Source organism: Pristiophorus japonicus, chromosome 24 (assembly GCF_044704955.1).
Source record: "Pristiophorus japonicus isolate sPriJap1 chromosome 24, sPriJap1.hap1, whole genome shotgun sequence".
Classification (NCBI taxonomy): domain Eukaryota; kingdom Metazoa; phylum Chordata; class Chondrichthyes; family Pristiophoridae; genus Pristiophorus; species Pristiophorus japonicus.
In genome coordinates this window covers 26,572,704-26,590,276 of record NC_092000.1, presented here as the reverse complement: position 1 = coordinate 26,590,276, position 17,573 = coordinate 26,572,704, and the positions used below count along the sequence as shown (strand labels likewise).

The 17,573-nt window shown below is 54.2% G+C and overlaps 1 protein-coding gene across 2 annotated transcripts in view; it reads left to right on the top strand.

The window, feature by feature from the left end:
- LOC139237984 (sterile alpha motif domain-containing protein 1-like) overlaps nt 1-17,573 on the top strand; it is an 83,323-nt gene that overhangs the window by 10,160 nt on the left and 55,590 nt on the right. For both annotated transcript variants that reach the window (XM_070867356.1, XM_070867354.1), the window contains exons 2-4: nt 3,115-3,580; nt 12,177-12,262; nt 14,224-14,284. In XM_070867356.1, the coding sequence (XP_070723457.1) occupies nt 3,115-3,580; nt 12,177-12,262; nt 14,224-14,284 (613 nt within the window). The remainder of the gene's footprint in view (nt 1-3,114; nt 3,581-12,176; nt 12,263-14,223; nt 14,285-17,573) is intronic.

Sequence of the window (17,573 nt, the reverse complement as noted above, 5' to 3'; positions counted from 1 at the left end):
AGCGACCCCGCTTGTTAGTGCCGGAGCAACCCCGCTAGTTAGTGTTGCGGCGAGCCCGTTAGTCAGTGTTGGAGCGTGCCCGCATGTTAGTGTTGGAGCGTGCCCGCTAGTTAGTGTCAGAGCATGCACGCTAGTTAGCGTCGGGATGTGCTGGCTAGTTAGTGTCGGAGCGAGCCCGCTAGTTATTGTCGGAGAATGTCCACTATTCGGGGCGTGCTCACTAGTCAGTGTCGGAGCGAGCCGAATAGTCAGTGTTGGAGCGATGCCGCTGGTCAGTGATGGAGCACGCTAGTTAGTGTCGCACCGCGCCCGCTAGTTAGTGTCGCACCGCGCCCGCTAGTTAGTGTCGCACCGCGCCCGCTAGTTAGTGCCGGAGTGAGCCTGCTAGTTAGTGTCACACCGCGCCCGCTAGTTAGTGTCACACCGCGCCCGCTAGTTAGTGTCGCACCGCGCCCGCTAGTTAGTGCCGGAGCGAGCCTGCTAGTTAGTGTCACACCGCGCCCGCTAGTTAGTGTCGCACCGCGCCCGCTAGTTAGTGTCGCACCGCGCCCACTACTTAGTGTCACACCGCGCCCGCTAGTTAGTGTCACACCGCGCCCGCTAGTCAACGTCGGAGCGAGCCCGCTAGTCAGCGTCAGGGCGTGCCCGCCAGTCAGTGTCGGGGCGAGCCCGCCAGTCAGCGTCGGAGCGAGCCCGCTAGTCAGTGTCGGAGCGAGCCCACCAGTTAATATCGCACCGTGCCCGCCAGTCAGCGTCGGGGCGAGCCCGCTAGTCAGCGTCGGAGCGAGCCCGCTAGTCAGTGTCGGAGCGAGCCCGCGAGTCAGTGTCGGAGCGAGCCCGCTAGTCAGCGTCGGAGCGAGCCCGCTAGTCAGCGTCGGAGCGAGCCCGCGAGTCAGTGTCGGAGCGAGCCCGCTAGTCAGCGTCGGAGCGAGCCCGCCAGTCAGTGTCGGAGCGAGCCCGCCAGTCAGTGTCGGGGCGAGCCCGCCAGTCAGTGTCGGGGCGAGCCCGCCAGTCAGTGTCGGAGAGAGCCCGCTAGTCAGTGTCGGAGCGAGCCCGCTAGTCAGCGTCGGAGCGAGCCCGCCAGTCAGTGTCGGAGCGAGCCCGCTAGTCAGCGTCGGAGGGAGCCCGCCAGTCAGTGTCTGGGCGAGCCCGTTAGTCAGTGTCAGAGCGAGCCCGCCAGTCAGCGTCAGGGCGAGCCCGCCAGTCAGTGTCGGAGCGAGCCCGCCAGTCAGTGTCGGGGCGAGCCCGCCAGTCAGCGTCGGGGCGAGCCCGTTAGTCAGCGTCGGGGCGAGCCCGTTAGTCAGTGTCGGGGCGAGCCCGCCAGTCAGTGTCGGAGCGAGCCCGCCAGTCAGCGTCGGGGCGAGCCCTTTAGTCAGTGTCGGAGCGAGCCCGCCAGTCAGTGTCGGAGCGAGCCCGTTAGTCAGTGTCGGAGCGAGCCCGCCAGTCAGCGTCGGGGCGAGCCCGCCAGTCAGTGTCGGAGCGAGCCCGCCAGTCAGCGTCGGGGCGAGCCCGTTAGTTAGTGTCGGAGCGAGCCCGCTAGTTAGTGTCGGAGCGAGCCCGCTAGTTAGTGTCGGAGCGAGCCCGCCAGTCAGTGTCGGGGCGAGCCCGCCAGTCAGTGTCGGGGCGAGCCCGCCAGTTAGTGTCGGGGCGAGCCCGCCAGTTAGTGTCGGAGCGAGCCCGCCAGTCAGCGTCGGGGCGAGCCCGTTAGTTAGTGTCGGAGCGAGCCCGCTAGTTAGTGTCGGAGCGAGCCCGCTAGTTAGTGTCGGAGCGAGCCCGCCAGTCAGTGTCGGGGCGAGCCCGCCAGTTAGTGTCGGAGCGAGCCCGCTAGTTAGTGTCGCACCGCGCCCGCTAGTTAGTGTCGCACCGCGCCCGCTAGTTAATGTCGCACCGCGCCCGCTAGTTAGTGTCGCATCGCGCCCGCTAGTTAGTGTCGCACCGCGCCCGCTAGTTAGTGTCGCACCGCGCCCGCTAGTTAATGTCGCACCGCGCCCGCTAGTTAGTGTCACACCGCGCCCGCTATTTAGTGTCACACCGCGCCCGCTAGTCAGCGTCGGAGCTTGCCCTCTAGTCAGCGTCAGGGCGAGCCCGCGAGTCAGTGTCGGAGCGAGCCCGCGAGTCAGTGTCGGAGCGAGCCCGCGAGTCAGTGTCGGAGCGAGCCCGCTAGTCAGTGTCGGAGCGAGCCCGCTAGTTAACGTCAGGGCGAGCCCGCTAGTTAGCGTCGGAGCGACCCCGCTAGTTAACGTCAGGGCGAGCCCGCTAGTCAGTGTCGGAGCGAGCCCGTTAGTGTCGGGGCGAGCCCGCTAGTCAGTGTCGGGGCGAGCCCGCTAGTTAACGTCGGGGCGAGCCCGCTAGTTAACGTCAGGGCGAGTCCGCTAGTTAGTGTCGGAGCGACCCCGCTAGTTAACGTCAGGGCGAGCCTGCTAGTCACTGTCGATGCGTGCCCGCTCGTCAGCGTCGGAGTCCGCTGGTCAGCGTCGGAGCAAGGCCGCTGGTCAGCGTCGGAGCCCACTAGTCACTGTCGGTGCGTGCCTGCAAGTTAGCATCGGGGTGAGGTAACTAGTTAGCGTCGAAGCGTGCCCGCTGGTTAGCATCGTTGCGTGCCCGCTAGTCACTGTCAGCGCGTGCCTGCTAGTTAGCATCGGAGCGTGCCCGCTGGTCAGCGTCGGAGCGAGGCCGCCGGTCGGAGCGTGGCCGCCGGTCGGAGCGTGGCCGCCGGTCGGAGCGAGGCCGCCGGTTGGCGTCGGAGCGTGGCCGCCGGTCGGAGCGTGGCCGCCGGTCGGAGCGAGGCCGCCGGTCGGAGCGTGGCCGCCGGTCGGAGCGTGGCCGCCGGTCGGAGCGTGGCCGCCGGTCGGAGCGAGGCCGCCGGTCGGAGCGTGGCCGCCGGTCGGAGCGTGCCCGCTGGTCAGCGTCGGAGCGTGCCCGCTGGTCAGCGTCGGAGCGTGCCCACTGGTCAGCGTCGGATTGAGGTGCCGGTCAGTGTCGGAGCGTGCCTGCTAGTCGGCGTTGTAGCGAGCCCATGAGTCAGCGTCGGAGCATGCCCGTTAGTGCCAGAACATGTATTGGCGGTTCTCAGTACATTCTCCATCTAAATACTGTTGCATTATCTCTCTACAGAAGACCAGGAGCACAAAAGAAGCTGCTCCCTCAGAGGGTGAAGGAAGTGATGAAGAAACAGTGGCTCCGCTGAAGGACCAGGACTCCATGAGACAACCCTCGGGGGAGGCACGGAAAGGTGTGGAGGACGCTGCTGATCGGGTGAGTGGGGACTGTGAGACTGAAGCGGGTCCCGTCAAACTGCCCGCTACTCGAGATCGCCCGAGTGAAGGTACGAGCGAGGAACTGTCCACTGAGGACCGAGTGGAAACATCCTCGGCTGTGGAGCAGAGCCCCTCGCGTTGCCCTAGCGCCGAGTGCAAGGATCTCATCGGGGCCGAGATGGAGGTTGCTGCCGAGGATCTTAAGATTGTGCGAGAGCGAATCTGCCCGGAGAACGATGGAGATGTTGGCTCTTCTGAAGTATCTATCCCTATGGAGGAGGGCTGCAGTGACCAACGCTCTCAGCAACCTTGTGCCAATCAAGGTAAGTTGGGTTTAAAGCTCTTAGAATGCACTATAATGATCAAACTTGTAGCTCAACCCAATGGGAAGTCCTGTTCCATTGGCAGAGATCCACATTAGCGAATGTAAGGGCAGCTTTACACAAGTGTGCAAAGTGCACTGAGATTACATAATACACCAAAGATGTGATTGCACTAGAGAGGGTACAGACGAGATTTACGAGGATGTTGCCAGGACTACAGAATTTTAGCTAATTGGAAAGATTGGATAGGATTGTTTTTTTAAAATTTAGAACAGAGGAGGCTGAGGGGGAGACCTAATTGAGGTGTATAAATCGGCTGCCGTGTTTCCTACATTACAACAGTGACTACACTCCAAAAGTACTTCATTGGCTGTAAAGCACTTTGCAATGTCCGATGGTCGTGAAAGGCGCTATATAAATGCAAGTCTTTCTATCTTTCTTTCATAAAATTAGGAGGGGCCTAGATAGAGTGGATAGAAAGGACCTGTTTTCCTTAGCAGAGTGGTCAATAACCAGGGGGCATAGATTTAAAGTAATTGGTGGAAGGATTAGAGGGGAGTTGAGGAGAACGTTTTTGACCCAGAGGGTGGTGGGGGTCTGGAACAGACTGTTTGAAAGGGTGGTAGAGGCAGAAACCCTCACCACATTTAAAAAGTACTTGGATGTGCACCTGAAGTGCTGTAACTCACAGGACTATGGACCAAGAGCTAGAAAGTGGGATTAGGCTGGATAGCTCTTTGTCGTCCGGCGTGGATACAATGGGCCAAATGGCCTTCTGTGCCGTAAATTTCTATCATTCTGTGATTAGTTACGTCGTGTAAATACAATCCAAATCTATGAGGACCCAGTCTGACACTGGACCATAGTTGATTGGGATTCCCTGGACGATGGATTCTTGCTCCTGAGCCAGCTCTGGCCTTAACTCCAGATTTATACTACACACAAGTTTAATATTTGTGCAAGGTGGATGTGGAAGGGGCAGTACTGAGGGAGCACTGCACTGTCTGAGGGGCAGTACTAAGGGAGCGCTGCACTGTCTGAGGGGCAGTACTGAGGGAGCACTGCACTGTCGGAGGGGCAGTACTGAGGGAACGCTGCACTGTCGGAGGGGCAGTACTGAGGGAATGCTGCACTGTCGGAGGGGCAGTACTGAGGGAGCGCTGCACTGTCGTAGGGGCAGTACTTGCAAGCAATGGTCCATTTTACAGTAATGGAGCCGAGTAAAGGGAAAACCATCAAACACAGGAAACAAATCACAAAATAGTGCAGGGGTTGGGAATCTGAGCTAAAACCAGTAAATACTGGAAACTCTCAGCAGGTCAGAGAGCCCCCGTGGAGACAGAAAGGTAGAGTTAATGTTTCATGTCAATGACTCTTCCTCAAAGTTCAGAATCTGAAACAGCCTTATCTTCCTCTCCACAGACCTGCTGTTCCTGCAGCTGCCGAGGCCCTAATCTCTGGAATTCCCTCTTTAATCCTCTCTGCCTCCCTTAGAACCTACCTCTTTGACCAAACATTTTAGCCACCTGTCCTAATGACTCCTTCCATTGCTTGATGTCAGTTATTGTCTGATTGCTCTCCCGTGTATTACATAGAACTTACGGCACAGAAACAGGCCATTCGGCCCAACCAGTCCATGCCGGCGTTTATGCTCCACTCGAGCCTCCTCCCATCTGTCCTAATTCTGTCAACATAAGAACATAAGAAATAGGAGCAGGAGTAGGCCATACGGCCCCTCGAGCCTGCTCCGCCATTTAATACGATCATGGCTGATCTGATCATGGACTCAGGTCCACTTCCCTGCCTGCTCCCCATAACTCCTTAATCCCTTATCGCTTAAAAAAACTGTCTATTTCTGTCTTAAATTTATTCAATGTCCCAGCTTGAGGCAACAAATTCCACAGATTCACAACCCTCTGAGAAGAAATTTCTCCTCATCTCTGTTTTAAATGGATGGCCCCTTATTCTAAGATCATGCCCTCTAGTTCTAGTCTCCCCCACAGTGGAAACATCCTCTCTGCATCCACCTTGTCAAGCTCCCTCATAATCTTATACGTTTCGATCAACCTCTCATTCTTCTGAATTGCATTGAGTAGAGGCCCAACCTACTCAACCTTTCCTCATAAGTCAACCCCCTCATCTCTGGAATCAACCTTGTGAACCTTCTCTGAACTGCCTCCAAAGCAAGTATATCCTTTTGTAAATTTGGAAACCAAAACTGCACGCAGTATTCCAGATGTGGCCTCACCAATACCCTGTACAGTTGTAGCAAGACTTCCCTGCTTTTATACTCCATCTCCCTTGCAATAAAAGCCACTTTGCAATCTTTCTCCATTTAAATAATAACTTGCTCTTTGATTTTGTTATGTATGCAACACTATGTAACCAGCATTCTACCGCCACCAGAGGGCGTATCTGTTGGAGTCCCAAAGGATCCCAGCATCCCTTGGGAGCACTGTATATAAGCAGCCCTCCCATGCTGTACCCGCACTCTGGAGCTAGAATAAAGAGACTAAGGTCACACTTACATCTACAGTACTCAGTCACATTGCTTTATTCGAGACATAACACATTTTTTCTGCCAAAGTGCATGACCTCACACTTTCCAACATTATACTCCATCTGCCAAATTTTTGCCTACTCACTTGGCCTATCTATGTCCTTTTGCAGATTTTTTGTGTTCTCCTCACACATTGCTTTTCCTCCCATCTTTGTATCGTCGGCAAACTTGGCTACGTTACACTCGGTCCCTTCCTCCAAGTCGTTAATATAGATTGATTAAATAGTTGGGGTACAGCACTGATCCCTGCAGCACCCCACTGGTTACTGGTTGCCAACCCGAGAATGAACCATTTATCCCTACTCTCTGTTTTCTGTTTGTTAGCCAATCCTCTACCCATGCTAATATATTACCCCCAACCCCGTAGGCTTTTATCTTGTGCAGTAACCTTTTATGTGGCACTTTGTCAAATGCCTTCTGGAAGTCCAAATACACCACATCCACTGGTTCCCCTTTATCCACCCTGTTTGTTACATCCTCAAAGAATTCTAGCAAATTTGTCAAACATGACTTCCCCTTCATAAATCCATGCTGACTCTGCCTGACCGAATCTTGCTTTTCCAAATGTTCTGCTATTGCTTCTTTAATAATAGACTCCAACATCTTCCCAACCATAGATGTTAGGCTAACTGGTCCACAGTTTCCTGCTTTTTGTCTGCCTCCTTTTTTAAATAGCATATTGGTTGTAATCTACCGAAATTGCCTGGATTCTGGAGAGGTTGCAGCGGACTGTAAAATCACAAATGTAACGCCTCTATTTAAGAAAGGAGGGAGACAGAAAGCAGGAAACTATAGACCAGTTAGCCTTACATCTGTCGTTGGGAAAATGCTCGAGTCCATTATTAAGAAAGTAGTACGGGACATTTGGAAAAGCATCATTCAATCAAGCAGAGTCAGCATGGTTTTATGAAAGGGAAATCACGTTTGACAAATTTGCTGGAGTTCTTTGAGGATGTAAAGAGCAAGGTGGATAAGGGGGAACCAGTGGATTTGGATCAGTGCTGGGGCCTCAACTATTTACAATCTATATTAATGACTTGGATGAAGGGACCGAGTGTAATGTAACCAAGTTTTCTGATGATACAAAGATGATACAGGTTGAACTTCTCTTTTCCGGCATCCTCGGGACCTGGCCTGTGCCGGATAAGAGGATTTTCCGGATGACGGGAGGTCAGCATTTCGGGCCCAGCTTTGGTCAGCCCAGAGGCGGTGGGGAGAGGAGGAGCTGCGGCAAGAGGCTGGCAACTTCTACGGCGTTGCCCGACTACTTCTGCCCGCAGCGCGTCGCGGCACAGCCGGCACTGCGCCTGGGTGGTGGACATGCAGGACAGCCGGCGTATCGTGCTGCAGCTCCGCCCGCAGCTGGGCTATAGCGACAGGGTGCGTGTGCACGGCGGGGCGGTCCAGGAGCGCGGACCCTCTCCCTCCACAACAACCGGCGTCCCTCCTCGCCCTCCGACCAGAAGAACTGCTTCTCCTGCCGGCTGGGGAACTTCCACCGCGGCACCAAGATCTGCAGTTTCAAGCAGTGGCGTTGCGGCGGGCAGGAGGGTTGCCAGGGCCAAGCCGGACCAAAAATGCGGCCGGTCTCAGGACGCAGCGCGGGTCGCGACCCCCCCCTTCCCCCAGGAATGATGCCGGACCACGGAGGTAGCCAGATAAAAGAGTACCGAATAAGAGAGGTTCAAAGATAGGTGGGAATGCAAGTTGTGAGGACGCAAAGAATCTGCAAAGGGATATAGACAGGCTAAGAGTGGTCAAAAATTTGGCAGATGGAGTATAATGTGGGAAAATGTGAGGTTATCCACTTTGGTAGGAAAAATAAAAAAGCAAATTATTATTTAAATGGGGAGAGATGATAAAATGCTGCAGTACAGAGGGACCTGGGGGTCCTTGTACATGAAACACAAAAAGTTAGTATGCAGGTACAGCAAGTAATCAGGAAGGCAAATGGAATGTTGGCCTTTATTGCAAGGGGGATATAGTATAAAAGCAGAGATGTCCTGCTACAACTGTACAGGGTATTGGTGAGACCACACCCGGAGTACTGCGTACAGTTTTGGTCTCCTTATTTAAGGAGGGATATACTTGCACTGGCGGCAGTTCAGAGAAGGTTCACAAGGTTGATTCCTGAGAAGAAGGGATTGTCTTATGAAAAATGGTTGAGTAAGTTGGGTCTATACTCATTGGAGTTTAGAAGAATGAGAGGTGATCTTATTGAAACATATAAGATTCTGAGGGGGCTCGACAGGGTAGATGCAGAGAGGATGTTTCCCCTCGTGGGAGAATGTAGAACTAGGAGCATAGTTTCAGAATAAGGGGCCGCCCATTTAAAATGGAAATGAGGAAGAATTTCTTCTCTTAGAGGGTCGTGAATCTTTGGAATTCTCTACCCCAGAGAGCTGTGGAGGCTGGGTCATTGAATATATTTAAGGTGGAGATAGGATTTTTGAGCGATAAGGAAGTCAAGAGTTATGGGGAGCTGGCAGGGAAGTGGAGCTGAGTCCATGATCAGATCAGCCATGACCTTATTGAATGGCGGAGCAGGCTCGAGGGGCCGAATGGCCTACTCCTCCTATTTCTTATGTTTTTATATCCTCGATTCCCTTCTCTCTCATATGCTTGTCTAGCCTCCCCTTAAATGCATCGATACTATTCACTTCAACCACTCCCTGTGGTAACGAGTTCCACATTCTCACCACTCTCTGGGTAAAGAAGTTTATTCTGAATTCCCTATTGGATTTCTTGGTGACTATCTTATATTGATGGCCTCTAGTTATGCTCTTCTCTACTAGTGGTAACTATCTGATTACACTCCCATGAAGCACCTTGGGACATTTTCCACGTTGTATCGATCCACCTTGTATTGGTTTGTAATACTTGTTGCACTCGCTGACCCAGGCTCATGCTCCCAGGGAACAGACCCAGTCTGAGCTCCAGGCATGTTGCCCAAGTGAACAAGATGGATGGAAACCTTTGTGGTGAGGCCACCTCTCGAGGGCAGAGTTGGCAGCTGCTATTTCCTGTCACGCTGGAGAAGGTAGACCTTGTTTATAGCTCTGGTCACCTTATCTATCGTAAGACAGTGCCAGAGTGTAGAGAGGGATCAGGAATTAACTCATTGGGTGGTGTACTTTAGTGGGAGGAATAAGGAGGCCACATATCCCTTGGGAAATAAGGGGGGAGAGATTCGGTATCGTCCTGTTTGGGGCAGAAACCGTTGGGAGGTGCCGGGCGCAGAAGTCTCGCCCCCCCCTCTCCGCCCCGATAAATTCGGGTTACCGCCCCCGTGAGGATGTGGAGCGCGATGTCCCCACCTTCCTGGGGCGGTGGTGGGCAGGAGGCCTCGGCTGCGTTACGCACTTGGCCGCGCGCCGTTGCCGTGTCCGAGAGGCCCTTCTGGATCACCAGGGAGAGGGGGTGCCGCGCAGTCAGCCCGGTACTCGAGCAGCGCACTGGGCTGAGCGATCGCAGCCACGACCCTGCAAAGAAACTGCATCAAGAGCGGCAACAGAAAGATACGGGTTTGTTTTTTTGAACTCGGCCGCCTCGCCTTTAACCATCGCCCCGGTAACGGCCAGCCGCCCGAACCGCGCCTCCTGCAGCCCGCCGGTGTTTGTGTCCGGCGCTGCCGCAGGGGGCGGAAGGGAATTTCGGGGCCAGGGCGCTAACGGGGCGATGACATCACGATCTCCGGTTGCGGGAGACCGGGGCACACCGCCGCGAAACACCTGCCCAATATGGCGGGCATTAATGTCAATGCTGCGCCCGGGCGCAAAGGCATCCGTGCCCCTAAGCCCTCCCCGGGCGGGCGCTAACTGGAGGTACAAAGGAGCCCAATTTTGCCCCTTGAGTCTAAATGGGTCGAGAACAAAGGGATCTGGGGATACAGATGGACAAATCACTAAAAGTAACACAGGTTAATAATGCCATAAAAATGCAAACAAAGCATTTATTTGTGGTGCTACAGCGATAGAATATAAAAGCAGATAAGTTATGTTAAACTTGTATCGAACCTTGGTTAAACCACACTTGGGAGTATTGTGCACAGTTCTGGTCTCCATATTACTACGCAAACTTGAGGTCATCCAAAACTCAGCAGCCCCTGTCCTAACTCGCACTGTCCTAGCTCACCCATCACCCCTGTGCTCGCTGACCGACATTGGCTCCCGGTTAAACAACGCCTCGATTTCAAAATTCTCATCCTCGTTTCCAAATCACTCGGTGGTTTCGTCCCTCCCTATCTCTGTAATCTCCTCCAGCCCCACAATCCCCCTCCTCAAATTCTGGCCTCTTGAGCAAACCTGATTATAATCGCTCAACCATCGGTGGCCGTGCCTTCAGCTGCCTGGGCCCCAAGCTCTGGAACTCCCTCCCTAAACCTCTCGACCTCTCTTTCCTCCTTTAAGACATGCATTAAAACCTACCTCTTTAAACAAGCTTTTGATCATCTGCCTTAATTTCTTCTGTGGCTCGGTGTCAAATTTATCTGTGTGTCTGTAACACTGTTGTGAAGCGCCTTGAGATGTTTTACTATGTTAAAGGCGCTATAAAAATAAAAGTTGTTATATTACAAAAAGTATATAGAGGCACTGGAGACGGTGCAAAAAAAGATTTACAAGAATAATACCAGAAGTGGGAGGTTATACTTTTCAGGAAAAACTGAGCAGGCCGGGGTCTGTCTCTCTCGGAAAGAGAAGGCCAAGGGGTGACCTGATAGAGGTCTTTAAGATTATGAAAGGGTTGGATAGGGCAGATGTAGAGACGACGTACCCCCTTGTGGGAGCGACCAGAACTAGTGGCATTAAATATAAGATAGTCACTAATAAATCCAATGAGGAATTCAGGAAAAACTCTTTGCCCAGAGCGTAGTGCGAATGTGGAACTTTTTAACTGGAAGGAGTGATTTAAGGCGATTAGTGTAGATGCATTTAAAGGGACGTTACATAAGTACTTGAGGTGGAAAGGAATAGGATATGCTGATGGAGCGAGATGAAATAAGGCGGGAGGAGGCTCGTGTGGAGCATGAACTTCGGTACAGACCAATTGGGCCCAATGGCCTCTTTCTGTGCTGCAAATAACGCCGCCCGCTAATGTTGGCCAAAGCCTAACGTCGGCGGAGAGAGGCCTCTGCACCTCCCTGCTAATTCAGTTGGTCTTTTGTGGAGGTGCCAAGAGGTAACGTTGCTCCCTCTAATGCCACCCATGCGGTGACATCATCCAGCATGCTACGCCCCCTCGGTGCCGCTCCCGCGATATTGGGTTTGTGCGGAGGCCTAACGGCCAGCTGTCTTTACCGCCTGGGGAAAAGTGGTGCCAATATAGCCGATCTCGCCCAGAGATCAAGGTGAGTTTTTTTTTCTTTGTTTATTTCAGCTTTTATTTATTAGTTGTACCAGTGGGGAAGTGTCTGTGTGTGTGTGTGTGTGTATGTGTGTGGGTGGGTGGGTCTGTGTCTCTCTCAGCCTGTCTGTGCGCGCGCGGGTCTGTGTGCGCGCGAGTGTGTGGGTCGGAGAAGTGTTTGTGTTTTTTTTCTTCCTGTTTTCCCAGCTCGTATTCCGGCAGAGCCCTGTGGGAAAATTCAGTCGGCCTCCTGAGCTCCCGCCCCATTGGTGCCCGAGGGTGAGTGTGCAACACCACTTTCAGCGCTGCTCTCTCATCTTTGGGCATAAAAACTGAATTTGGCACTTTGAGGCTGCCTGGCACTAAATTCAGCACTCGGGCAGTGACAACGCCTCAAACGGCAGTACCAAATTTCCACCCCTGTGTAACTCTATGTAATTTTCTTATAATGTAAAGGACGACAGAGTTCTGTGAAACACTGCTGCATTAGCGATCGTACGATGTTGCGGTTAGTTGGAGGTCTATGGGGTGCACCTCTCCCCAGGGTTCAATCGAACTCCCCTGTGCCTGCAGTCTGGATAGTGCTCACAGCCGCCGAGACTCTGTCATGTGAGACTCCTGGTGATTGCACACGAATTCTGAACCGAAATTCCACTCGTTCTGCACATTTCATTTTCTTCTTTCACATTACAGGCGAGGCAGAGTCTGAGCTAGGGGCGGCTGGCCGACAGGGACCTGTACTCTGTGATCCCGGGGAGGCGTCCCGAAGTACGGAGCGTGTGAGTATGTGGGCCGCATTTTATCCCTTCAGGTGGTTTAATCATTAATAGCTCAGAAAATCTACTTTCTTTCAGTTGCTCGCACCCCAGGGCCTGTGACAATTTGAGGTTTTGTTCAGAGGTCATTCAGCAATGGCGCGGGACGGGGGCGCAGTGCGGGACGGGGGGAGGGGGGCGCGGGATGGGGAGAGGGGGCACGGGACTGGGGGGGGGGAGAGGGGCGGGGGAGGGAGCACAGGAGAGGAGAGAGGAGAGGGGGGAGGGGCGCGGGATGGAGGGAGAGGCATGGGACAGTGAGGAGCCAGCGTCAGGTCCCTGTGTGTGTGTGATACGGGGTCAGGTCTGTGTGTGTGGGGCTGGGGTCAGGTCTGTGTGTGTGGGGCTGGGGTCAGGTCTGTGTGTGTGGGGCTGGGGTCAGGTCTGTGTGTGTGGGGCTGGGGTCAGGTCTGTGTGTGGGGCTGGGGTCAGGTCTGTGTGTGTGGGGCTGGGGTCAGGTCTGTGTGTGTGTGGGGCTGAGGTCAGGTCTGTGTGTGTGGGGCTGGGGTCGGGGCTGGGGTCAGGTCTGTGTGTGTGGGGCTGGGGTCAGGTCTGTGTGTGGGGCTGGGGTCAGGTCTGTGTGTGGGGCTGGGGTCAGGTCTGTGTGTGTGGGGCTGGGGTCAGGTCTGTGTGTGTGGGGCTGGGGTCAGGTCTGTGTGTGTGGGGCTGGGGTCAGGTCTGTGTGTGTGGGGCTGGGGTCAGGTCTGTGTGTGTGGGGCTGGGGTCAGGTCTGTGTGTGGGGCTGGGGTCAGGTCTGTGTGTGTGGGGCTGGGGTCAGGTCTGTGTGTGTGTGATACGGGGTCAGGTCTGTGTGTGTGGGGCTGGGGTCAGGTCTGTGTGTGTGTGATACGGGGTCAGGTCTGTGTGTGTGGGGCTGGGGTCAGGTCTGTGTGTATGTGATACGGGGTCAGGTCTGTGTGTGTGGGGCTGGGGTCAGGTCTGTGTGTGTGGGGCTGGGGTCAGGTCTGTGTGTGTGTGGGGCTGGGGTCAGGTCTACGTGTGTGTGTGGGGCTGGGGTCAGGTCTACGTGTGTGTGTGTGTGTGTGGGGCTGGGGTCAGGTCTGTGCGTGGGGCCGGGGTCAGAGTTGTGCGTGGGGGGCTGGGGTCAGGTCTGTGTGTGTGGGGGGCCGGAGTCAGGTCTGTGTGTGTGGGGGCCGGGGTCAGGTCTGTGCGTGGGGCCGGGGTCAGATCTGTGTGTGTTGGGCCGGGATCAGGTCTGTGTGTGTGTGGACCAGGATCGCGTGAGTGAGGCCGGGGTCAGGTTTCTGTGTGTGTGGGGCCAGGATCGCGTGTGGGGCCGGGGTCAGGTCTCGGTGTGTGTGGGGCTGGGGTCAGGTCTACGTGTGTGTGTGGGGCTGGGGTCAGGTCTACGTGTGTGTGTTTGTGTGTGGGGGGCCGGGGTCAGGGTTGTGCGTGGGGGGCTGGGGTCAGGTCTGTGTGTGTGGGGCTGGGGTCAGGTCTGTGTGTGTGGGGGACCGGAGTCAGGTCTGTGTGTGTGGGGGCCGGGGTCAGGTCTGTGCGTGGGGCCGGGGTCAGATCTGTGTGTGTTGGGCCGGGATCAGGTCTGTGTGTGTTGGGCCGGGATCAGGTCTGTGTGTGTGTGGACCAGGATCGCGTGAGTGGGGCCGGGGTCAGGTTTCTGTGTGTGTGGGGCCAGGATCGCGTGTGGGGCCGGGGTCAGGTCTCGGTGTGTGTGGGGCCGGGGTCAGGTCTGTTTGTCTGTGGGGCCAGGGTCAGGTATGTGTGTGCGCATGTGGGCCAGGGTCAGGTCTGTGTGAGAGTGGGGCCCAGGGTCATGACCCGTGTGAGAGTGGGGCCCAGGGTCATGACCCTGTGAATGGGGCCCGGGTCATGACCCTTTACGGAGGGACAGGTGTCGGTGATGATTTGTGCTTCTATTTGACACAAATATTTCTCCTTTTCAGAGACCCCTTGCCGAATATGATCACATGACTTGCCACCAGCCAGATGCCAAAACTACCGAAGGTAGGGAATATTCAGACACATCACCATTACCTGCCTCCGGTCAAACACCTCTGACCTTTTCCTTTGACCTGACTGGGGTGAATGTCCACAGATGTCATCCAACCTTCAGTCCCATTCTTCTTGTGGATACCAGACCTCTTTCCTTGCAGATCTTTCATGGATAGTAATGGAGGGTTGATTTACTGTCCCCCCCCCCCTCCCTTCCTTCTCCCATTGGAGGAAATGGTAGCACCCCTCGGGTATCTCAACACTTCAGTAACCAATCCTGGGACCCTCTGGTCCTTATGGCCTTAATGCTTACACTGGGCCCACCAGTCCAGGCGTTTGTCAGACCCTTGGTGCTACCATCTAACCATTGAAGCGATGCTGAAGAACCACAAGAACGTAAGAAATAGATGCAGGAGTCGGCTATACGGCCCCTCAAGTCTGCTCCGCCATTTAATAAGATCTTGGCTGATCTGGTCCTGGCCTCAACCCCACTTCCTTGCCTGTTCCCCATAACCATTATCGTTCAAAAATCTGTATCTCCACCTTAAATATATTCAATGACCCAGCCTCCACAGCTCTCTGGGGCAGAGAATTCCAAAGATTCACCACTCTCTGAGAGAAGAAATTCCTCTTCCTCTCCGTCCTAAATGGGTGAACCCCTTATTCTGAGACTGTGCCCCTAAGTTCTAGATTCCCATGCTGCTTTGAGGGAGTGTCACTGCTTCCAAATCTGCCTAACACAGCGTGCTGTCTTTGGCCTCGGCAGTCGGGTCTTCAGTGCAGGAACTGTCCATCTGCAGATAGCTTTTTGACTAGTCAGCTCAATGGGTTATGTATGAGAAGGGGAAAGCGACCCAGCCTCCGGCCTACCACAGCCTTTACTGACGAGTTATCTACTAAAACCAGAGATGTCCCAATTGTACTATTTCCAGGCCACCACCTTCACTCCCGGAGCTTAAGTTCCCAGCAAGTCTTGTTGCCATTTTGAAATCATTGCACTTCACGCAGTGACATCAAGGGATAGATTTCCGGCTCATTGCCCGCCTCTGTTTTCGCCTGGGGAGGGGGCGGCAATGGCGGCGGTAAGCATTTCCGGGCGGGCAGCCAGCTTCCAGCGCCCCCCGGGACATTCAGTGCCTGGTTCGCGGGGGCGCGGAGCAGTACCGCCCGGGAGAGGCGAGCCGGTGTGCAACGCCCCCTGGTTGCGACACCGGCTCGATATTTGGGTCCCGTCCGCCCCGCAGTGCGCCCTGCTGTGACAGAAATATTCCATGTACGTATAGGTGGGTCAACCATAAACTGGGGGAAATCATGAGTAATATCCCTTTAAAGGTTATCGCTGACAGCGCCTTGCAGGAGTTATGTGATCTACTGGTCTTGTGATGCGTACTTACCGCAGCCAATCCAAGCGTTGGTTTGTCTCCGTTGCTATTGGCCATATCTCTGTAGGATTGGGCCTGTTCAACCTTCTGGCTTGCCTCTTGAGCCAGCTGTTGATCCTGTTACCCGCTGAACTATTCTGCAACACCGTGGAGATGAATAGAATCTTCGAATGATGCAGCACAGAAGGAGGCCATTCGGCCCGTCGAGCCATGGTGGTATTCCGGTACAGGAGCTGTAATCTAGTTGAATGAGAAGTTGTCTCCAGTCCATGTCTAGCACTGGGTTTGAAGGTGAACTGGGAACCTCCATCTCACGATCTCACATGCCTTAGTTGCCGTTCCACCAGATTTACATTGTGTATGAAGACTGTCTGAAATGTGCCAATGAGTGTCTGCCTGAAGGGCAGGATGGTTTCACCCAACAAGTGGGCACAAGCTAAGGCCTATTCTACTTGGTCTTTTGATTGAGGGACGACATTTCAGACTCTCGCTTGTGTTTCCGCTTAAAGCTTTAGTATGAAGCAGTCCATGCCTGCATGCAGCAAGACCTGGGCGACATTCAGGCTTGGGCTAAGAAGTGGCTAGTAATACTCGCGCCACACAAGTGCCAGATAATGACCATCTCCAACAAGAGAGGTCTAACCAGCGCCCCTTGATATTAAACGGTATTACCATCGCCGAATCCCCCACCATCAACATCTTCGGGGTCACCATTGACCAGAAACTTAACTGGACCAGACACATAAACACTGTGGCAACAAGAGCAGGTCAGAGGCTGGGTATTCTGCGGCGAGTGTCTCACCTCCTGACTCCCCCAAAGCCTTTCCACCATCTACAAGGCACAAGTCAGGAGTGTGATGGAATACTCTCCACTTGCCTGGATGCGTGCAGCTCCAACAACACTCAAGAAGCTCGACAACATCCAGGACAAAGCAGCCCGCTTGATAGGCACCCCATCCACCACCTTCAACATTCACTCCCTCCACCACCGGCGCACCGTGGCTGCAGTGTGCACCATCTACAAGATGCACTGCAGCAACTCGCCAAGGCTTCTTCGGCAGCACCTCCCAAACCCGCGACCTCTACCACCTAGAAGGACAAGGGCAGCAGGCGCATGGGAACACCATCACCTCCACGTTCCCCTCCGAGTCACACACCATCCTGACCTGAAAATATATCGGCCGTTCCATCATCGTCGCTGGGTCAAAATCCTGGAACTCCCTCCCGAACAGCACTGTGGGAGTACCTTCACCACACGGACTGCAGCGGTTCAAGAAGGCGGGCGGCTCACCACCGCCTTCTCAAGGGCAATTAGGGATGGGCAATAAATGCCAGCGACGCCCACATTCCTGAACGAATAAAAAAATAATTAGGCAATTCCACTCCTCCGAGCTCTGAAATAAGCCCCAGGTTCTCTGAGCCATGGTGTACGAGTCTTCATTGCCTTTGTTCAAGGTCTTGCACAATGGTCACTAATATATTCACCAATTGGCATTGGGGTGAGAAAGCTGTTTGTCAACTTGCCTCTTGCGATACCAATACAGGGATTTGAGTTGCTCTGTTTGGTACCTGTGATGCCAATTCAGGTCCAAAACTCCATGGCCAATGCCTCTCCTGTTCTCCCCGGTGTCCTGGCCAATATTTATCCTTCAACCAACATCACGAAAACAGATTATCGGGTCGTTATCTCATTGCTGTGTGTGGGAGCTTGCTGTACGCAAATTGTCTGCTGCATTTCCTACATTACAACAGTAACTACACTCCAAAAGTACTTCATTGGCTGTAAAGCGCTTTGGGATGTCCTGAGGTCGTAAAAGGCGCTATATAAATTCAAGTTCTTTGTTTCTTACACTGGCTGCCTCTTTCATAGGTTAATGTTCCTGTGATGTTCCTTCTCCAAAGAGTTGCTGGGCTGAGGT